Here is a 24385-nt window from a genome sequence, read left to right as displayed (position 1 = left end):
ATCAAGCTGGGCTCCCGCTACACTGCCGCCAAGGCCTACTTACTCCCAACCAATCAGAGGCCGTGAAGGCTAGTTGAATCGGCCAATGAGAGCGGAGATGGTTGATGGAGAGGCCGTTGACCAGTTGAGAGGCCAATCAGAGGATGTGATGTTAGGAGTCAGAGATACAACCACAACCCACCCACTTCAGCCACGTCAGGGGCGCCTAAAAAAACTCAAAAATAAACAACTTTAAATAAAACACATCAAAGTTACAAAAAATGTCATAGAATCCTCTACACAAAATTTTTGTAAAAAAATTTAAAAATTTTATATAAATTTTTTTGTGGCCCCTGGTTGACGTTTGCGTGAGAGGATGATGTGATCCAGTTAACCAGCAGAGAGCAGGGACCCCCCCCCCCACTCACAGGATAGATACAGCAGAATATCTTGGTATGAGCTCTCACTTGACTTCTGGCTGCCCACAGCTCAGGGCTCCGACACAGGATTAGCATTAGAATCATAATTGTGGTTTATATTTAGTAATGGATTAAATATAATTGTTTTGTCAGCAAAGTTGTTTGTCAGCGCTGTGGATTGTCAGCAAAGTCTGGTGTCAGCAGTTTCAGATATTTACATGGAAGAATTTAATCCGACTGTCTCAGGAAAAAAACACATTTCATTTTTTTGTTCTTTTAATCCTTTAAAAAAAAGATTAAATAAAGCTCATAAAGACATTTGTCTATGTTGTACTATTTAAGGAAAAAAGTAATCTGAAAATAACCATGTCAATGAGTTAAGATATAGTTAAACCAGAGAAAAATAATTGTTTTTTGTGTTTGTAGACATGTTTAGTAGCTTAAGTCGGTCAACCAATGGCCTGCTTTCAAATGCTTCAACAAGGAACGGATACTTAATTTTTTGGTTACTTAAACAAGTCTGTACTTCATTTTTTTTAAACTGTCCTAAGTTTTATTATTTATATACTATATCTGTTTTTATCTTTGTACTTGTAAAATTGCGAACATTTTTACTCATTTTAAAATATTTTATAACTACTACAGAATTTTGCGGTTTCCCTTTTGAAGATTTAAAAAAAAGATATCTTTTACATTAAATTTTATTAAGTAACCCACAGAGACAGAAATAAGATTTACAAAAATTAACATAAGGATGAGGAGGGTCAGTGGTCAAGAAATAGGTTTAAGTTAAAGCAACTGGAACTTGCTTGATATTAAATGACTTTCATATTATATTAAATGGTAAAGATTTAAATTATATAATCAATTAAAATTTAAGTATTTATAATAGAGCATCATCCAATGACCTGTTGACGTCAGTGGCCATGAGTGAGATGAGCGGACGTGCAGGTAGCGCTGCAGCTGACCTGCTTGCTGGACATGGCTGTGCTCCGGTCAGCGTCTTCACACACTCACCAACTTCAAATCCTTTCACTCATCATAATCATTCGAGGAAAATTATCTTCAACATTTGTTACATTTTTATATATTTAAAGTAAAATTAGATATAAAATATGACAATAATTCGATGAAAATGTCTTAAAAACTAGCTTTAAAATATTTAATAAGACTTTTTAGGAACTACCATTTCAAAATTCAAAACAATGGTATATTGTAAAGACTTAATTTTAGGCGTATTTAGCTTGTACTTTTATAATATATATTGGGTTGCAACGCTACCGAGTTGTATATATGCTTTACTTAAAAAATTTAATGGTATATTCTGATGACTGGAGTCGAAGATGATATTATAGATAATGAAAATTAAAAACCTATTTATTTTCATTACATAAATTCAGAATTGTTTCCAGTAAATTTATAAATGTAAACGAAACCAAGCAATGCCCAGTGGATAAAAACCAGTTTCTCCAAACTGAAAAATCACTTATCGTATTGTTTTATATCCAGTTTTCAAAGGATATAAAAATGTACAATTATGATAATAAATCCAGTTTTTAACAGCCCATGCCTTCGGCATCTCAGGGCTAACAAAACTGGTTTTACTCTTGTACACTAATTATACATTTCTATGTCCGCGGAACGCTGTTTATAATACGATGCGATAAATAACTATTCTAACTTAAAAGCATCTATTAAAAATGTGTGTTGAATAATGACTGAAACTATATTAGGCTGCAGCTTGGTTACAATAACAATGGAATTAAGGTAGGATTTATATATATATAATTGCTTTAACCCCTCTTGGGTACAGGAATAGGTCAATGGGAGATTCCTAATCTCAACTTTTTAATAATAATATATATTCTTCTGCATATTAAAAATTTCTTTGTATGTTCATATATGTTTCATTTCCCCAGGAATCTTTAAGAAGCTTATATAGTGCCTATGAAATGACGTCGTACTGTCCTATTATTGGTCAATCAAAATTTATACAGGTCTGCAAATGGTAATTCGGTCTGTGTATTGGCCTATCATTGGTCATTTGTATAGAATGACGTAATTTTTTTATAGGCACTTCTTTCGGGATGAGATAATAAACGTTGAATTGATATAAGCTCTCAATTATGGTAAACAAAACTCTACCTTCTTTAGAAAAAATAGATAACAACCGATTAAGATTTAATAAAAAGAATGAGAAAACGCATTCTTAAAATTTAGGGTACCAGTATAATTTACAATCCATTGTCACCTCCCGCCCTATATTTATATAGTACTGTGTTATTTATTCTTCTTCTTAATGGTAAAAATAAGAACTTTTAGCCTTTTTTAAATTTCGTTACAAACTAACGTCATGCAAGTATCAAACGCTTTGTTTTTATCATATTTACATATCAGTTTTTTTAATTAAAATCAAAGAAACTCGTAAAAGTGTCGAACTATGACGTCAGAAAAAATTAACAATTAACCAATGAGAAGCCAGTATTCACTGTCATCGAACAATGCTGAAATATATAGCGGTCTCTCATTGTTTAATTGTTAATTTTTTCTGACGTCATAGTTCGACACTTTTACGAGGTTCAAAATCTTATCTTTTTCCAACTTCTAAGATAAAAGGGATTTTCTCAATACAAATCAAAACTATAAAAAAAAAGTATATTTAAACCTAATTTGTATACCACTCTATATTTAAATACTAACATGATTTTTTAATAAAATCTCTATTACTTTAACTTTAAAAAAAAAGATTTTAGTCTTATCTTAGCTTATTATTTGATTGAATAAGAACAAAAAATGAGAAGAAATCTTTAAGTATAACAGGTGTTATATTTAATAAATATACTTTGGAGCTGTAAATTTGTACAGACAGATACAATAATGGGGACCAGTGACCAGAAATAATTAGGGAAAATAACATTTGTACAAGTGACCCCACCTCCCCCCTCTCCCCTCAAAATTTATTTTAATACACTTTTATCTATTTAGCATAGTAAATTTATATTACTTACGCCTAAACACACACGAAAAAGATTTTCTTTATATTATTGAAATAATTGAAGATGTTAAACACTTATTTCTGTAAAAAAACAAGGATGACAACATCCATAAAAGCGAAGCACTGAAACGGTAGGACAAACGGACATTAACACTTGTATAGTGTCTGAACTGAATAATCAGAATATAAAAGAAACGAAACAGTCGAAGCAAAATTGTAAGTAAATTTGCTCAAAAACTGCTTGATACGGGATAATGTTTCTGGACATACTTACATTTTTAGGACTTGATTATAGAGTTGCTTCGCTTATACTATTGTTCTTTGTTGTCCCATGAATCAATATACAAAAAATCAGATCAAACGGATAACTAGATCACATAAAAATTTGTTGTTAAAAAAGTAGAAAAATCAACATGTTTAAAATGGACGTACGGACATTCTGGTAATGATTATAGAGTTGCTACGCTTTCTAAATCGTACCTAACTACTACAGGAATCATCATGCAAAATTTGAAATCAATAGGACAATTCTAACCTGCCTAAATTAACGAATAAAAGCTATCTATCTCGGACGGACGGACGGACGGACGGACGTACGGACGGACGGACGGACGGACCGACCCTAATTATAGAAAAGCTTCGCTTTTAAAAAACAGTAACAATAACTTAAAACTGAATATCATGATTTGAACAATGTTACACTTGATATAAGCATAGATTTATACAATTTTTGTCCTAACTAGCGGCTTCGTCCCTAAACTCTAGTGATCCAACACTCAAGAAAATAGCTTAAAACTACCACAGGACCAGTAGCTTTAATACCGATCTGCGGATATCGAGATCTTAAGCTTCAGACGTAGAGACAGACATCAAGCTACAACAAACCAAAAAGAGAGAAAACATTATAATTGGTATGGTAAAATTGTTCGTTTGTTATTTGTGGTTATAAATCTTATAAAAGGATCAACTGTTATCCTGAAAAAGTTACAGTTCACTATTCTTCTCCTTACAGTAAAGCTTCTTATATGTATCTGGGTGATTTACAACTATTGTGCGGGAGGGTACTTCCTCTGTTCAAAGGGTGTCATCATCCCCTGAAAGGAAAAATAATATCTAGGTGCATAGCTGCTAACAAGAATAACATGCAGATCCTAATTTTAGATAATCCTTCCTTTAACATTAAAAATTTAATGGTCTAGATCATAAAGAGTCACACGTTCTTCCAAAAATCTTTTTAATTGATTCAATTTACTTATTGTATTTAATAAAGTAAGAGGAGACAATGATAACAAAAACGGGGGAAAGATTTCTACAAATATTTATGACAAATGGACCACTTTAAGTCCTCAGATATATCCTGTTAAACCGGGAAACTTTATGTTGACTATACTAGACAATGACTTATGATAATAATTGACTCTAACGAGACTATTTTTACGTCGGCATAGTGCGTCAAACATTATTATTACAAGTAGAGAGTTGACATTGTACTGTATATTATACTTGTACCTAATCTTATCATATAAAGTAGTCAGCTTTTTTGTCTGTAGTGAAGGATCTCGCTAACCACTGAATCTATATGGTTCTCCTTTACAGTGTACCTTTGTATAGGTTCTTGGTTGGTTTATAACTATTTTTGGGGAGAATACGACTACCCTCCAAAGATAAATCGCAAAAATTACCCCCTCCTCCCCCCCCCCACCCCCCCCAAAAAAATACATTTGTCTTTTTTTTTTAAACTAAATTGAAAGTGGGGGAAGGGTCGGATTCCTCCCTCTTGAAGCGTCCCTAGAGGCCTCTAGGGATCGTATCCGCTAGTATTTTATAAAACACTCACTCGTTTGCTTAGAAGTTTTGGGTACTTTATTATTTCTCGATAATAATGTACAAATCTTTCAACTTATGATTTAAATCAACATAATTTTTTGTTTATCGTAATTGGTTGCCTTATTCTTTAAAATCTCTGTATTTCTCAAAGACTTAATGAACTAAACGGTCGTAGTAGTATTACTAGCACCATAGTTTTACAGGAACACCAATAAACAAGGGGGGGGGGGAGCGTAACTGGTAAATGAAGATGGAAAATAAGTTTAGGAATATTGAAATAACTTTGTGTGAGGAGATTACATCCTTATTTGCTGATTAATAAGTCCCCCATGGGGGAATTTACGCTCAGGATTAAAGGGATTAGTATTTATTTTGAGGGGTTTTTTTAAGTCAATTTTTAGCTACTTTATTTTTGTTTTAATTATAATTTATTTTGTTTCAAAGTATAATAGTTTCTAAGCCTCTATCTTCAAGAGATATCATACATTTCAAAGAAAAATAGCTAAAAACCTTCCGACGACCTATATAAGGGTCCCCTGAAACGGAGAACTTAATAGGTTTATTCGTTAGAAAAATCTTATATTATCAATTATTTCAGTTTTTATTTTATATGGCTATAAAAAGTTGTAAACAAGACAATATTTTTCGTTCCTAACTTTTAAAAATCAAATACTTTTTCCCTGAAGACGTGATATAGTAGCAAAATTTGTCATAGTCTACTCCCAGAGAAAGGGAAGGGGTTATTATACCAAAGCAGAGGGGTGGGGGGAAGGAAAAAGAAATTAAAAGGGAGTTTGGTATTATCCTATTTTTAGCAATCTGGAACATGCAAAAACTACACCCCTCAATTTGTTTAAATTTGCTGTTCTAATCTTAGGAGATACGGAAAGTGCTATATGTGACGTCATAAAAATACGTCTAAAAAGGAAAGATATTAGGATAAGTGGGAAAAGAAACCCCTAAAAAACTTAATTTAACCCAAAAGTTTATCTTTGGTTCACTATCAGTTAAAGGGATATTGCAGAGAGTTTTGGTATTCTAGTGATGGAAGATGGGATAAGAAGGATTTAGAAGAAATTTTCCACTAACAACAAAAACACTTTTCCTTGCGGATCATGAATGTAGTAGGGCAGATGATACAGTTTTATTAATATACAATCCAAGGGAATCACCTGCGTTTAATGATTACTAATTGTAGAAACCAGTTATAACTAAAACGTGGTACCTGGGTCCTACTGCTGCTATGTTAGGCAATAGTTAGAGAGGGGGGGGATGAATTTGCCAAAAACAGGCGAAACTCATTACCATATACAGTTAAGACTACCAGACAAGGGTCGTACAATCATAGGGTTGGTTGTTTAAAGAGCGTTAGACCGTATAATAATGTAAATCATTGAACAAGATTTGTTTCAGAGTTATATCAAATAATATTGGGGGCTGAAAATAAAAATTTTATTGTTTGATAAGGATGAATTTGTGCACCCACCCAACTGTAAAGTGGCAACCATGCGTGAACCACTTGATAACTTAATATGTGTATATTTAGATTTGTATTATGTAATATATAACATATATAGAACACTCATTAAAACTAACAAGGATAATAACACACATCAAAGCGAAAGAAGATATAGATAATTATTTTCTTTTAAAATAAGATTAAAACATAATAAAATTTATAACCATTGAACTTTATTCTTTAGCGCGTAATTAAAAATCAGCAATTGTTTTTGCAGAAACGGTAGAATACAATAATAGTGAAAATAGCAAGCAACCTCACCCTGTTAGTTTACAAATTAACTGAAATAGGGAGTCTATTTTTCCTTTTAAAAACTAACCTGCGGTGCCCTAACCCTGAGAGGCTACCATGTACCCATGTAACCTAACCTATTCCAAAGGAAAAACAAACCTAAGAAAAACTACCTCTTCCCACCCCCTCTTATTTTCAATTTTTTTAAATAGGGAGTTTCATTACTAGGCACTTTAAGAAAAACCGTCAGTAAAAGTTTAATTACAACAAAGTTTAATTTAAAAGAAAAAAATTATAACCATAAAATATAAATAAGATAATCAATGCATAGAAACTATAGAGGAACATCTGGTATAAATATTACTGTAGTATTAACCTGGATTAATTATACACAACCTTTCTACGTAAGCTATTCTCAATTCTCATATTTAGATACGTATATCCAACACTGTTGCCATTTTGATTACAATATTCATTACAAATAAACTTTTTTAATGCTTACCCCTAATTGCTTTTCTTTACCTAACCAGAATTAAATTAAATATATTTTTTGTGGTTTATTGGTGTTAAATATATCAGATATCAGTCAATGATAGATGGATTGAATATATTATTTTTTAGGAATCTTTCTGACAACCATTCATTATAGCAATTTATATAATGAACTAAATTTTAATTCCATACCCTTATTTGATTCATGATTTAAGATAACTACTCATATTTGAATGATTCTTTGGGTCATTATTTTTGCTTATTTAAAAAAAAATTATGTAAATTTTTGCCGTGTAAACATTTATGAATATTTGCTTTCAATGTCAAAAAGAAAGAATGAACAATGAAAGGATTAACAAATATTTGCTGACCTATATTTTTGTATTTTTAATAATGGTTTTGTAGATTGTTGACCCTTTGAATAATAGATTTATTATCATAGATGGTTTATCAGACACAATAATCTATTATAAGAATATACAAGTGACGACATTTTTTATTTTATAATATCCTTAGCAAAGCTTTTTACTATGCAAGTATTCTTTTTATACCTAATTTATCATTTGGATAAAATGAAGAGAGAGAAAATTCGAGCCTTTTCTACCAAATCGTGTATACTTTCTATCCAATTGCGTTTCCTACATTGTATTCCTATTCATCTTATAAAATAAATGGTCATCCAGACCATATATTTTTATTCCATAGGTACAGCTATAACATATATTTTACGATATATCAAAATCTATAATATTACGAATTAGAATGTTGGCATAATTGCTTCTGCTAATAAAGGTCGTCTTCACATGGCTTCAAAGCCACGGCTTAAATCATTCTTTTTATTCAGGGTAATGGATTAGTATGTGTTGTTTGTGGAGATACAAGTTCTGGAAAGCACTACGGCATTTTGGCATGTAACGGATGCTCTGGATTCTTCAAAAGATCTGTTAGAAGAAAGCTAATTTACAGGTAAACATTTAGAATAATTAGAGGGACTTACAAATTAGATATACATTAATCAGCAAAGTCTTTACCAAAATACAAGTAATCTAAAAGAGAAACATTAGAAAACACTTTATAGATTTTAGGTCTTCGAGGGCATTACAGACAGACCGACGGGCCAAGTATGTTATAGAGTAGAACATAGGCGTCCAAGGGGGGGGGGTAATGGGGCGATTACCCCCCCAAACGAATTTGGGGGTGCCTACGGCACCCCCAAAATTTTTTTCATTTTACCCACCCCATTTAAAATTTACCCCTACCCTGGGGGTGCCGTAGGCACCCCCAACCATTTAGGAGGGGGTATTTACCCCCCCCAAAACATTTTTTGGGGTGTAAATGCCCCCCCCAAAACATTTTTTGGGGTGTAAATGCCCCCCCCAAAATAGAAAATCTTTAACAAAAAATATTTTTGCGCGCTTCGCGCGCATTTTTAATACTAAATTTTTGATAAAATTTAAATTACCCCCCAAAAAAATTTTACCCCGGGGGTAAATTTTGGGGGGGTAAACAAATTTTACCCCTGCCAACAGATTTCAGGGGGGGTAATTACCCCCCCCCCCCTAGCAAATTTTACCCCTGGGGTAAAAATTTTTGGGGGGGTAAAAAAAATTTGCGGCGCGATTCGCGCGCCATTTTACCCCCCCCAAAACCGAATTACCCCCCCCTTAAAAAAATTTTACCCCCCCCCCAAAATAAAAAGCTTGGACGCCCCTGGAGTAGAAGCTGATTTATAAGTAGTTTCTTCACACAAAAAAATCAGTCTTCTATGTTAAATAACAGCCGAGAAAAAATCACATTTCCCCTAAATGTAGCTAATAGACTAGGTTCCATCGCTATTAAAAATCATTTTTTTATCCTTCGAATAATTTGAAAAAAGAGAATAGCTCCTAAAGACAGTTGTCGGAAATCTGAAAATTACAGTCCAATGTCCTCTCCCTCCCTAGAAACCACAGGGTAATTTCTGAGTGAGGGGACAAAGTGACTCAAAAAAAATTGTGACGTCATAAAAACAAGTGTTAAGAAGAGGAGGAGTGGGAAAGAAAACCCCTAAAAAAGAGATGGATAATCCCTCGCATGGATGATTTTTTTGTCCCCTTACCATTTCTGACCAAACCAAAAAATAATATTAATATGAAGTGATTATTAAATAAATTTTTTTTAAATCGCCTAAATTTTACTATTTTGGTGTAGATGTCAAGCAGGAAATGGAGCGTGCATAATAGATAAAGCCCATAGAAACCAGTGCCAAGCTTGCAGGCTTAAGAAATGTATCAGTATGGGCATGAATAAAGATGGTAAGTAAATCTATTTATAAACCAGCGAAAAAATAAAATATGATCAAACACTTTACTAAAGTTAAAAGAACATAAATAACATGATAAATAAATTCATTAATTTGCAAAATTAACCTTCTTTTTTAATACATCAGCATTTAATAATACATCCTGTTAAAAATCATAATAAGATCTTAATATTTCATCCGTGATAAATGAAAGATAGCTGTGTAACACAGCCACAATCCAGTCATAGCAAATAAATAATCTTAATATCTAAGCTGTGTAGAATGAGAGACAGCTGAGTAACACAGCTACTATCCGACCAGAAGCTATAAATAATCTTAATATTTCAGCCGTGCAGAATGAAAGACAGCCGCGAAACACAGCTACTATCCGACCAGAAGCTATAAATAATCTTGATATTTCACTAATGCAGAATGAGAGACAGCCGCGTAACACAGCTACTTTCCAACCAGAAGCTATAAATAATCCTATTAGACAGTCGCGTAACACAGCTACTATCCAAAAAAAGAAGCTCTGAATAATCTTATTATTTCAGCCGTGCAGAATGAAAGACAGCCGCGAAACACAGCTACTATCCGACCAGAAGCTTTAAAAGATCTTGATCCAGAGAGTATTCTTAGAGAAGCAACTGTCGCTGTCGGAGCTTTTGGGTAAATATTAAATTTTGTTTTGTCTAGGGAGGGAGGGGACATTAAACTATTAACTGCGCTAGTACCAAAAGTTTATAACATGATTTCTTATTTTTGGTTTAAAAACTCTGAGTACTTTTATTCAATATTTTGTCGGTTCATTAAGTTTAATGTCCAAATGTTTCAAACAATAGATTCGATCTACAAAAGGGGAAATTGTGCCTTTCATCATTGGGATCGCACATCAATTTTTATCTATTGACTTATAACTGGTTATGTTTGTTCAAGACGGGAGAATTTATTTTGTAATTACCCGAAGGCCACAAGAATGCTTTTATTTGGCAAGTGTGGTTTAAAAATACAGATATTTTGTTAATAATACATTGCAATCATTTTTTCTAAACTCAGATTAGTCCTTAAATAAAAGTAATGTGTGTTTTTCTGTGTATTTGTATCTGTCTTTTTAAATTTTTTAGAATTATATAACTTTTGGGGGGAGAATACCTCCTCCCTCCCAAGAGAGACCACCCCTATGAAAAAAACAAATAATAACACATATAAATGCTGACTTTTAAATCATATGTAATTAATGGCAAAATTTAAAAGTATTTGAAAGCCATCTGTTTTAACAATTAACTTAAATCCTTAAAATCATTACAGCAATCTCATTTTACCCTCCCCATTTGTATTTCCCTGTACAGTTTTAAAGCAAAGCTTTTCAAGTTAAAGATTCGTCCATCTGTATACGATAATTGAATAATAGCTCAAAATAATAAAAACAGTAGTAAGATGTCTTTCTATCTCAAAAGTTGCAATTCATAATATAAAATAAGACTTTTCCATAAATTCTTTGACGGTTAAAAGATTTTGAAAAAAGCTTTTTCTTCTCTTTAACTTGAAAGATATAATTGTAAAAATTATATTTAATAGGGGTCTCTTTACAGGGGCGTTTCTTTTTGGATGGTAAGGATTGGATATTTTTTCGGGGGATAACTTTTTGAAGGGTAAAATTATCCTCCCCTGAACTAGTTATAAGCCTTCCCAGGAGCTATGAGAAGCTACACTATTAAGAAGAACCATATTGGTTCAGCGATTAGCGAGATCCTTTAGTACAAACAGAGAGACAGACACAATTTTTACAATATTTATATAAAGATTTGACTTTGCTGCTATAGATGTTGTCTTTCTTGTATCAATTTTATTTCCGAGTAAACTTTAGCTTTAATATTTCACCCATAAATCCCTGTTTTACATTTTCAAATTCAATTTCAGCGTTGCATTTAATCTGTCCGTTTTTCCATAATATAGCTACTCTAAATTAGGCCATGTCCGTATCTTAGCCAATAGTTCGAGTTAGTTAGATTCTAACAAAGCAGCTACGCTAAATTAGGCCTGGTTCGTATCTTAACCAATAGTTCAAGTTAGTTAGATTCTAACAACGCAGCTACGCTAAATTAGGCCTGGTTCGTATCTGAACCAATAGTTCGAGTTAGTTAGATTCTAACAAAGCAGCTACGCTAAATTAGGCCTGGTTCGTATCTTAACCAATAGTTCAAGTTAGTTAGATTCTAACAACGCAGCTACGCTAAATTAGGCCTGGTTCGTATCTGAACCAATAGTTCGAGTTAGTTAGATTCTAACAACGCAGCTACGCTAAATTAGGCCCTGACCGTATCTTAACCAATAGTTCGAGTTAGTTAGTTTCTAACAACGCAGCTAAGCTAAATTAGGCCCGGTTCGTATCTTAACCAATAGTTCGAGTAGGTTAGTAAAAATTATTATAATTTTATGTTTATAGGAGAATCATAAATTGAACGGGTAATCATCATAGGGGATTTGTATAAACTTATCTTCCATTGTCTTATCCCTTAAGATCCCTGCATGACTGTCCTTATACCCACCCCCAATAACTTTAAATAAACGATGTTAGTTTAAACTGAACACAGAATAAAGTGTGATATGCACAACTTTCAAAGGATTTATTTGTAGAAAAGTTTGGATTTGGTTGGGAGGTCGTGGTGGGGGGGGGGGGGAGGGGGGGGGGGTGCTTTATTATTTGTTTTCTCTGTATATACCTCCCTCGAGAATTTAGGTTATATCTTTCAATTTAATAAATTCATAAGATGGAAGGTGCATTTATCTTTACTAGCGGCTGTGTCCCTTGCCTTTATGTATTAAGTAAAGTTTATTTTGTATTATTTATAGCGGTAGGATTTTTTTTTTATTTGTCTATTAATAACTTGAACATTTCTGAACCGATTTTGTTCTCCATTTTAGGTATACTTAATATGGGTCCTAAATATAATGATTTCAAGTTATTTTATTAATTAAACCAACTTAAATCTAATATAAATAAAATGAAATAAGGTGAAAATTCTTCAAATTTTCCAATTTCTTTCAAGAAGGGGTTGGGTTTAAGAAACTTACCTGAAAAAAAGGCCGTATTTAGTTATGTTTGTCATATTTTAAGAAACAGAAAGTTATTTTTATCCCAGAATTTTTAATTTTATTTTTAACACTTAAATTTGAGTAAAATAGTTTTTGTCGTCAAAGTTTTTAATCTTAATTATTTGATTTAGGTCCACAGTTCCTTTGTTTGGATTTAGAGGGGGCGGAGGCCCTTCCCCCCTTTTCAACCATTTCAACCTTCCCTTCCACCCGCACCACTCCCACCACCACCATCCCCACGCCCACCGTCCAACTCTCCCACCACCTCCCCTAGAATCCCCTCCCCAGTTGAAATTGCCGCCAGTTGAGGACTCGTGTTTGGCGGCAGCGCTTCAGGGAGCCGGACCGGCACTGGCAGCCAGGGAGGGCAGTGAGGATGGCGGTACGGGACATCCTCTCAAGATGGCGGCTACTGCCTGTGATGAGGAAAACAATGAGAATGAGGCTGGTGGCGGCGCTGAAAATGGTTTGAATGGAGTAGTGTGTAAAGGTATGTCTTGGCTTGAATTTTAAAATGATACAACTTTCAATAATCATCAAGCGTTTAAATTCTAAACTAAATTCAAGTTTTGTTTTAAAAGTTTTGACTTAAAATGACATTTATCTCAAATACAGGTGAGTTTTGCGTTTTATTAAATTCAAGTAAATTCAATACAAAACAAGTTCAGTTTTATGATCTTTTTTCTCTTATTAAGATTAAGTATTGTAATTAACAGTATTATTGATTTAACATTTCTCTAAAGTTTTAAAAGAATTTAAATTCTATTTTGGATTACTTGTTAATATTTATTACTGTAATTTACATAATATTGATGATTAATCTTATTTGCTTGTACATACAAAAAATAATAAACATGCTGATTATTAATCTTTTAACCTTGTCAGTAAATTTTTCCTATTTACAAGATAATCGAAAAGAAAATTCTACTTTAGCCTATTATCATAGTTTTAACCGGAAATCATTGGTTCAAAAGTTTTGACACTGAACAAACAAATCAAATTTGATAAAGGTGTTTAAGCCAACGATTGAGAAAGAAAGCGTGTTTATATAATGACTTTGGGTACTTTTACTAAACCTTTACTGGTTGACTAAAACTAGAAGTTAGAATTTTTTTAACCAATAATTTTAATTTACAAAAGGCTAATTTTAATATCTGGTTGTAATCTAGATAACAATGGTCCCTCTCTCTCTCTCTCTCTCTCTCTCTCTCTCTCTCTCTCACTCGTATTTATTTATCGTATTTTGGAAATATTGATCCTACTGGATCAATGGATATTCCAAATATTCTAACAATTTGCGATCACATGGTAAAACTTGAAATTTTATCGCTTCCCTTCGTGGACAAAGAATTAGAAATATTAATATTTTGCCCTGTGATCACAAAATTATTTCGAAAATCTATTCCCGTATTATTACAAAATTGCGATAAATAATTTTGCTATGTTTTAAACAAAAACATATGAATTATTGCATTAAAAAAAATACGTTATCGTTTTGAAAGATAAATGTATTCCTTGAATTCCAGAAGATCTGGATGATTCCCAAAGTCCATCCCCTACAGGAGACTCAAACTCTTTGGATAACAATCAAGGTTAGTAACTTTCTTCGAGTTTTACCCCATAGTGCGTGGAGAGCAAATAATACACCCCACCCATTAATAAATATATTTCTAAAAATAAATGAGGGGTAGTTTTTTCATATACATAACCACTGTGGGGGGTTCTACTCTTTACCCAATATAACCTAACCTAAGGTAAAACACTATCACACGAAAAAACTATCCCCTGTCATGTTAAATTTATTTGAAAATGTTGGAGAGGGGAGAAGGGGTATTGTTCGTCTATGCCACCGCCAGTTTTAGTATTCTATATAATACAATATACAGATGACAAACAGATACGCCCCTAGTATTTAGGGGCTCTATATTCAAAGGTAGAGCAAGATGGTGAGAGAAAAAAATCAACTTAGGAATACTTTTTAAAGAAGTTTTTATAAAGCTTTCCTAGAAAGGTTTTCAAAAATTTGTTTTCGAGTTAAATAATGTGTAATTCCTAATTTTAGAATGTCAATTAATCTTACATTTACAAAACAAAGAATGTTTTTTTTTTCACTCTACAAAATACAATTATTTTAAGAAAAAAACTTTTAATTACAGGTACAGAGGAGCTAAGTTCCAATCCTCGTGTAACTGATGGCGGCTTATTCTCCCGGGAGACAGTGTATGAAACTGCGGCCCGATTGCTTTTCATGGCGGTCAGGTGGACTAAGAATTTAACTTCTTTTGCTTCCCTGCCACAAGAAGATCAGGTTTGGATAAATAATTTTAATGTAAGCATGACAATATCCACAAGTAGCGAAGCACAAACTAATTATGGAATAGACAAAGTGAGTAGAGCAGAAGTTTAGTTGTCTTAACGAATAAAAATGATAGATAATATGCAAAAACTCTAAGAAAATGACGAAACCTTTAAAAAAAACAAGTTTAGATCTTTTGAAACATGACCAACAGACAGACAGACAAAACAATGTATAGACGAGAATAGGAATCTTCAATAGTAGCCAAGAAAATCATATTTCCCCTTAACGTTGCGGACTGATGGACAAAAGGAATTATATTGAAGCTTTGCCACTGAAAAGTATAAAAACATGTATACATATTTCAAAAATAAAAAGTATAAATAAAAATGTTTTTATTACGTTATCTACAAATCATTGGGGACTTCTATTAAATCCGCAGCGGAAGGAATTTTATTTTGGGTCATCAATTTATATTCTTTTGTTCTAGTCTATAAGACCCCAAGGGTTATGCCTTTAAAATAAAAAAGGATAATTTTAAGAATTTTTCAACAATAAAAGATTCAAACAACATATTTCAAAGTCAATTCAAAATTTTTTTGCTAAAGGATAGTCCGTTCTATTCCTATTATGTTCTATTCACTGGTGCCTGCGTCCCTACCCTCCTCTTCTATCTATGTTTTTAGATATTCTGCTACTGTACACCATTTTCTATTGCAGATTTTGTTACTTGAAGATAGTTGGTGTGACCTATTCCTATTATGTTCCATCCAATGGTGCTTGCCCCTGCCCTCATCTCCCTCTATATTCTCTACAGAAGAATTGTCAAGTCTTCCTACTCAGCTCACCTCCACATTACAGTCTCTTACTTGTATTCTCAACAGGTAGGTTTAACGTTTTACTTGAAGTAGAAAAATATACATTTTTATTTTGTTCTATGCTAGGTTAGGTTTAGTAAAAGTTAGAAGAGCCACGCAGGGTAAGCTATTTATAGGGATGCTTTACATAGGTCCTTGGAGGGTTTTAAAATATCTAATTTTTAGACCCTTTTTAATGTTTTTTTTTATTTGTTTTCTCCCCCTCCTCTTTGAATACAGAGCCCCTAGATGGTGGGGGCACAGGTACTACTTATTTTAAGAAACTTAATTAAACAAATTGTATATAATTTATTCTATTTTTTTTCGTCAGATATAAGCAGTTAAATGTGGATCCTGCAGAATTTGCTTGTCTCAAAGCTATCATTCTTTTCAAACCAGGTAAACAATTAAAAGGTGATTTCCCACCAATCACTTATGAACCACGAACGAAACACGTATTTTTGATGATTATTTTAGGTTAGGTTAGGTTAAGGATGGTACCTTGTGGGAATATGGGTCTCCAAAATGGTTAAGAGAGGTTAATAAATGTGTGCATAAAAAAAACAAGTGTACAAACGACAGAATAATGATTTAGACATTACCAAACAGGAGGATAATAATTTTGATTGTAATTTAAAAAGCACTAAAAAAACTTCGTAGTTCTTATCGAGTATAATTTAATTGATAATTATATTAGAAACCAGCTGCAAAACCCTATTTACAGAGTAGCTATGCTGCCCAAATAAAAAATGTTATACTAAGGGGGTGATTTTTTCGCAATATTCCGTAATGGTGCTCGTTTTAAGACTTTAAAAGAACTCTAAAGTGTCAGGAGAAAATATACTCCTATTTTAAAGTTTTAAAACACACACCTTTACTAAATATTGCGAAAAAATCACCATCTTTTATTGATATAGATATAATGAGCTTAACTGAAGTATTAGAAGTAGAAAATCTCCAAGATCAAAGTATAAAAATGTTGCAACATCATATAGGATCAGGTAGTAAGTAATATTTTATATTCATCTTATTATCAGACATTATAAATGATTCTTGTTAAGCATTGGAAGATGCAGTCAGAATTATTTTTTATATCAAAAAAAGTATTTGGAAACAAATATTTCATTCTTCAAAATTTAAAGCAATCAAACACTTTTGTTAAGTCTAAAGTACAATAATAATGACTTATTTGTAATTTCATCCAGTAGGGAGGGTTATTGAACTTATATTATCTTAAAGTTTTAGCAACACGTTCTCTCTTTAGTTGGCATATAATTTTTTGCACTTTTATTAACTCTTGATTGGTTAGTTCAAACTAGCAGCTTTTAAACGTTTTAATCAATAATTCTAATCTGCAGAAGGAATCATTTTGTTTTTGTATGTATACATGTATGATTATATTTCAATCCAATTTAAGGTGGTATTGCAAGTTTAACTGGTAGCCCACTTCACAATTTACAGGCAGTACACAGACAGGTATGCATAATTACGGTAATCATCTGGGTAGATGGTCCATCTGGCCCCCAATATTCGTTAAACTTAAAAAGGTATTCCATAGCAGCCAAACACCTTTTTATTTTCTGCATTCTAGGTATACAAGCAACAATTTTATTTATCTTATTTATCATAAGGAATGTAATTATTCATAGCTAACTTATTATAGGGTTTGTCATGTGCTTCACGCGTTCTAGGAAAAAATTTTACTCGATATAATTTACTCAAAAAAAGCTTTACCTTAAGAAATGCAACTATCTATAGCTGACTAATTATGCGCACGAAATATAAAAAAATATAACCTTTCTTACCATGCAAAATCTTTACACAATTTCAACCAACGACGTGTATGGAATGTACCTCCACTGTTCTCCTATTTGCTGATTTAAAGAGTATGTCTTTATTATCTCTATTCATCATCGCCAATTATCTCTTCTTTCCAGAGCATAGGCCACGCACAATGGTTCTCCATTTATCTTTGAATTGGGCCTCAGTAGAGGCTTCACTGAAAGATGAAAAATTCTTTTTACTCAGTTCTTCAAGGAATTCCCTCCTCCAGGTTGTTTTTGGTCTACCTGGTTTCCTTTTTCCTGTGAAGGGGTCCCAAGTCAAGGCTTGATAGGTTAAATCATCATGCCCTTTCCTTAGAGTGTGCCCCAACCATCTCCATTTTCTCTGTTTTATTGTCAGTTTGATGTCTGACATATCACTGCGCTCTAAAAGCTCAGCATTTGTGATCTTGTTTGGCCAAAAGATCTTGTGGATTCTCCTAAGACATTTGTTGACATATGTCTGAAGCTTGGAGACCACTGCTGTGTTTAGGAACCAAGTTTCGGCCCCATACAGCAAAACAGACAGAACATTTGACTTGAAAAGTCTTAACTTGGTCTTTATGGAGATGTTGTTGGAATTCCAAATTTTGTTCAAGCTGGCAAAGGCTGTTCTAGATTTGTTAATCCTAGCTTTAACATCTGTCAAAGTGCCTCCAGCTTCATCAATTTTACTTCCAAGATACTCAAAGCAGTTAACATCCTCAAGAATTTGGTTTCCAATAGTTATTGGTTCTTGGGAGTTTGCATTTAATCTGAGTATTTTAGTTTTTGGAACATTTATTTCAAGTCCAACTTTCTTGGAAGTTTCAGCTATCATGTTAGTCCTTCTTTGCATTTGACTTCTATTGCTTGTCAACAAAGCAATATCATCAGCAAAGTCCAGATCTCCCAAATATTTGGGATTGCCAAATAACTGCCAGCGAATGCCATCATTGCTTTCACAGTTCTTCATGATCCAGTCAATGGCAAGGAGGAAAAGGAAGGGAGAGAGAAGGCATCCTTGTCTGACACCTGTTACAATCTCAAAAAAGGTTGATAGTTTACCTTTATACATAACATTTCCACCTCCTTTATGATAGATAGCTTTAATGATATTGATTATCTTTTCTGGAATGCCATAGTGTCGGCAGATTTTCCAGAGTGATTTCCTGTCTAAAGAGTCAAATGCTTTTTTGTAGTCAATAAAGTTTACAAAAAGCTCAGAGTTCCATTCCTTGGATTGCTCTATGATGATTCTTAGAGAGGTTATCTGATCAATAGTGGAACGGTTTGGTCTAAATCCAGCCTGATTAGGTCTTAGCTTTTCATTAACCTTCTTCTTTATTCTATTAAGAAGAATCTTACTAAGGATACGGCCAGGTACTGAGAGAAGCATTATCCCTCTGTAGTTTCCACATTGGGTCAAGTCTCCTTTTTTGGCCAGTATTGAGATATGTCCATTTTTCCAGTCCTCTGGGCATAACTCATCATTCCATATCTTTGTGATCAAAGGTAGGAATGCCTCAGCAGATGTGTCTAGGTCTGCTTTCATGACCTCCGCTGGGATGTTATCAGGTCCTGCGGCCTTGTTATTTTTCAAACTTTTAATGGCCTCTTTGATTTCCAATAGATTTGGCGCTCGACAGTCAATGTCAAGTGCATCTGAGGGTGGAATCTCAGTTTCTTCCTCTGGAACTGGAAGATTCAGCAGTTCAGTGAAATGTTCTGCCCATCTATTTAGAATATCCTCATCAGTTTTAAGGAGTGAACCATCCTTGTCCCTGATGTGTGATCCTGATTTGTGTACTTTGCCTGCAATGCTCTTAGTAATCTCATAGACATCTTTCATTCTATTTTGATTAGCAGCATTTTCTGCTTGCAAGGCAAGGTTTTCCAAGTGTTCTTTTTTGTCAATTCTGACACTTTTTTGGATTTCCCTGCTGAGCCTCTTATACAGGTCTTTATCTTCTGGAGAGTTTTTAGAGAGTGTCTTTTGTCTTACCTCTCTTCTTTGATCCATGAGATCAATGGATCTTTGAGTGATCCACGGCTTTTGGTTAGCCTTTTTGAAACCTAATTTTTCTTGGCTGGTATCATTATAAACTTTTTTGATACCTTGCCAAATATCTTCCACTCCATCTTCCTCTTGAAGAGTCAGCAACTCAAATCTATTCTTTAGAGTGAGCTTAAACTCTTGCAACTTTTCAGAGTTTTGGAGGGTTGTTAAATTATATTTCTTCCTGGGGTTAGGCTTTGTGTCCTGCTTTTTAAATCTAAGCCGAACTTTCGAAGATAGAAGATAATGGTCTGAGTTAACATCAGGTCCTCTTTCAACCCTGACATCAAGGAGAGAACCTTTAAAGCGTCTAGATATACATATGTGGTCTATCTGGTTAAAGGTTCTTTGATCTGGTGATCTCCAGGTGGCAGTATGAATCTTTTTGTGTTTAAAGATGGTTCCACCAATGACAAGTTTGTTTTCAGTACAAAAACTTACAAGTCTATCACCATTGTCATTTTCCTTGCCATTACTTAAGCCTAGGCCATATCTGCCCATAACTTCTTCTAAATTCTCATTATTACTCCCCACTTGAGCATTGAAATCTCCTAGGAGCATGGTCAGATCCTTTTCTTTATGACCATTTTTAAATACAGAGTCAAGCTGGTCATAAAATTCGTTTTTGACCTCTGTATTTGCTTGTTCTGTAGGAGCATATGCTACTATAATTCTCAGTTTGATGTTTTTAACTGAGGATTTGAAATAAGCCTCCATAATTCTAGGGCCATGGGGTTGCCAACTGATCATGGCCTGCTCTGCTTGCTTGGTCAGCATAAGAGCCACCCCTTGATTATGGCCTAGATCCTCATTCATATGACCTGAGTATAGTATTTTCAAGCCAGAATGATGTTTAAACTCTCCATTGTTTGTCCACCTTGATTCGGTGATAGCCAAGATGTCAACCTTGGCTTTTTGCATTTCTCGGCAAATGTTTTCTGTCTGGCCTGACTGAAACATTGTCCGAACATTCCAGGTGCAAATTTTTGCTGGTCTGCGGGAATTCAGAATCATCCGCCTGACTGGTCCGTTAGCGGTTTCCCAGCCAAACATCATTATCTCTATTGCTACCTTTTATCTAGATTATGTCAATATGTCTAACTAAGTTTAGAAAATGGCCATGAATATGATTTTCTTTACATATTTTGCTGAATTACTGTTTATCCTTCTTTTTCATGAGCGAATTTTAAGTCTTTTCCTAAGTTAATATAAAATGTTTGTTTATAATCCTTTTTTTATGAAATAAAAAATATGACTCTTTTTTGCAGTGAAGCTTTTTATAGGTCTTAAGAAGTTTTATTATCTACTTTAAGGGAAGGTTAACTTTACCTTCCAAAGACTATCCCCCCTAGAAAAAAAACCCTAACTCCGAAAATAAAATATACAAAATGTAATATTGTGGGTGAACCTTCTATTCAAAAAGGAACCGTAGATGCATACAGGAGCGTAACTACTAGTAATTAAATAAGATAAATGTATTTAATTTATTTTCAAAATTTGTAGGGAACCAGAATGCCCAGATTATTACTGGCCTTGTCAAGCATCCAACGCATTTCTTCAGAACATATACAGAAAATTTATTTTGAAAAGACAATTGGAAATACACCCATGGAAAAACTTCTGGGAGACATGTTTAAAAATTAATCTTGTCAAATTTGTATACTGTTTCAATTAGTGTTGTCCTGTATAATGTCTAAAACACAAGAATGAAACATCCATTAAAGTACAGCTCTACAAAGCAAACAATCGGACTATCAAAGTATACGTATTCAGCTTGCTAATCTTTTAAAATAATACCGCGTCGACACAAAAATCTACACGGCTTAATCTATAATTAGGAAGGGAATATATACAAATATTTGGATCATGGAAAGAAAACGAAGTAGCGGTATTAAGTCGTATTTTCACAGTAACTTTTCTCCCATTTCTAGCCCCTGCGGAGGCTCTTAACCATTCTGAGCCAATCTTATAACCCTGCGGGGCAATAATAACATTTATCTAACCTATCCTAAATTGACCGATTAACAGCTACTGTGATATTACGACGAAACCCACTACTTCTTTTTCTTTCCATGATCCAATTATTTTATTTATTTTTTCCGTTTTGAAAAATATTCTGCTTGATTCTAATTGTATTCGGTATTATTTCTCTTATTTGTGATATAATTCTTTAGTTCTCCGGTGAATACTACGATAATAAAAACCTAATAATAAAAACGAATTTTCAAACTTTTATTTCTCTCATAAATTGTTTTATTTTGTTATTATTAAATTTATAGAAGAGAGGGGTAGATTTCTGGTAGAATCCGTAAATGTGTGTGTTTTAAGGCTTAAAAATAGTACTAGAACGATAATATTCACTAAATATGTGTATTTCTTAATGAAAAAAAAACTATAAACAATTTTTTTTTAAGTTAACATAAATTTTTATCGTTCTACTCTTGTTTTTAACTTATAACACCTCGGTTTTGAGGTGAAGTCGGTATTTTTTTGACCACCTTCATTAAATGACATTTTTCTCCATGTTCTAATCGACTGACAGAAAAAAACATAAAATCAAATTTGTTCCTTATTAAATTGCCTACAAAAAAGTATAAAATGAAATTTTTGTGAGATGAATTTTTAGGGTACTTATTGGGTCTTAAAGTCGGACGACAAAAAAAAATTTTTCGATTTTTTTGCTTCGGTCGGAAAAACGGTAAGTTGGACAAAAACTGGTAAGAGCTAGAGCTTAGACGTCTTCAGGGGACTTATTAAGAATCTAATAGGCTATCCATTTCCGTTTAAAACTTTAAAAAAGCTTGTATAGTTTTTTCTTAAATCGACTAAAAGTGAAGCGGGGCGAATTCGGTTTTTTCACTTTTTCAATTTTATATTAAAAAGTGAAATTTTCGAGAAAAAAAGTCAAATTTCTCGTACTTAAAAAAAATTTATTTTTTTTTGTAGAAAAAATTGTCCGATCTTCATAATTTTTTTGTGAATGCTCTTTATTACATTTAGCAACTTTAACCTTTAGGGCATGCTGTAATTAAATCAATATGTCATAGGTTTTTTGAAGCTGGAAAATCGACCACAGATTTTGCCAAACTTTTATCTTTTTTTTTAGGAAATTTTGCTAATAGAACTAATTTTTTTTGGCCAAATCTATTCAAAATTGCCTGAATTTTAAGGATCAGGCCTTTAAAGTCATAAAAAGTTATTTTTTCTAGTAGTATTTTTATGTTTTTTATCAAAAAAATTTTTGAAAAAAAAAGTCAAATTTCGCGTACTTCGGAAAAATTATTTTTTTTTTGTAGAAAAAATTTACCTATCTTAATAAAATTTTTTGTGCATACTCTTTATTACATTTAGCAACTTTTACCTTTTGGGCATGCTGTAATAAAATCAATACGTCATCGATTTTTCGAAGCTTGAAAATGCCCTACCGACTTCGCCTCAAGGCGGGGCGAAGTCGGTGCCTTTTTAGAGATCAATTTTGACAAACTTCCCAAAGTCCTAGGTTTACGTCCTTTTAGGACCTGATCGACTTTTCCGAGATCTTTCTACTGGTCTTGGTCCCATTTTAAAAAAATAATTTTTACGATTTGCAGGTTCAAAAAACCGAAAAAAACACCGAGTTCGCCCTGCTTTACCCTAACCTATACGGATTTTACCAGAAACATACCCCTCTCTTTGTACATAATTGTGATTTCTATCTTTAACCAATTTTAAGTTATAAAAATTATATTGATTTTTAATAAAATTTGTCTTTACATATTGTTATTATATTTGGCCTGCATTTCTAGGTAGTTAGGATATATGCGTACATCCATTTGTATGCATATGAGTAATACCTTCTCGTTAGGGCATGCTAAATTCAACTTAACTTTAAATTTATCTCATGAATAATTAAACGATCAAAACTACTAACGAATGGTTAGCTTTTAAATGAAGGCAAGCCTTGCTGCTGAATAAGAATATCTATATACCAATGCAATGGTTAGCTTATATCAGGGAAGGAGGGGACATTGAACCGTAAATAACACTGATATCCAAGGGGTTTTAAACAAGTTTCCTCATTTATTGGTTTGTTAGATTTCAGTGCCTTTATTAAATGTTGATTGGTTCATACTGGAAGTTGCAATACTTTTCAATCAATAATTTTAATCTATAGGAGGGATAGTATTGTCTATTAATTTATCGTTTATTGTCATACGATTTAAAAATCCTGACCTGAATAAGGGAAATAAGGATGAATAATAAGTTTTAAATGGTTTATTTAGCATTTTATACATATCTTTTTTGGACAAAATGGGTTATTTAGTTTCCAATGGCAATCTACTTTTGTGCAAGAATCTTAAGGAATAAAACAATTGACGATAAATTGACGTACAATCCCACCCAATTACGAAAAAAATATACCTAAATTATTAGAGAAGTTTGAACACTGAGGACCCTTATAACAAAATTAGGAATTAATAAACATCCCCAAAGTATGCATATAGCTAATAAGAAATCGTATAAAGAAAACTTTGGGTAGCAGTATAATTAAC

At 33.0% G+C, this 24385-nt stretch overlaps 1 protein-coding gene across 1 annotated transcript; it reads left to right on the top strand.

The window, feature by feature from the left end:
• The first annotated feature begins 97 nt into the window (after positions 1–97).
• Positions 98–23540, top strand: LOC145312523 (photoreceptor-specific nuclear receptor-like). The gene is made up of 14 exons (XM_080151778.1): positions 98–194; positions 741–747; positions 2132–2165; positions 8307–8428; positions 9653–9756; positions 10298–10412; positions 12971–13329; positions 14366–14431; positions 14996–15147; positions 15856–16019; positions 16324–16391; positions 16910–16993; positions 17410–17468; positions 21357–23540. Exons 1-14 carry the CDS (start codon positions 98–100, stop codon positions 21495–21497), a joined length of 1572 nt encoding a protein of 523 aa, XP_080007904.1. The 3' UTR covers positions 21498–23540.
• The last annotated feature ends 845 nt before the right edge of the window (positions 23541–24385 follow it).

This window comes from Acartia tonsa, chromosome 2 (genome assembly GCF_053477335.1).
Source record: "Acartia tonsa isolate MP-2025a chromosome 2, ASM5347733v1, whole genome shotgun sequence".
Classification (NCBI taxonomy): Eukaryota; Metazoa; Arthropoda; class Copepoda; order Calanoida; family Acartiidae; genus Acartia; species Acartia tonsa.
The sequence above is the reverse complement of the archived record's forward strand: the minus strand, read 5'-3'. Positions and strand labels throughout refer to the sequence as shown.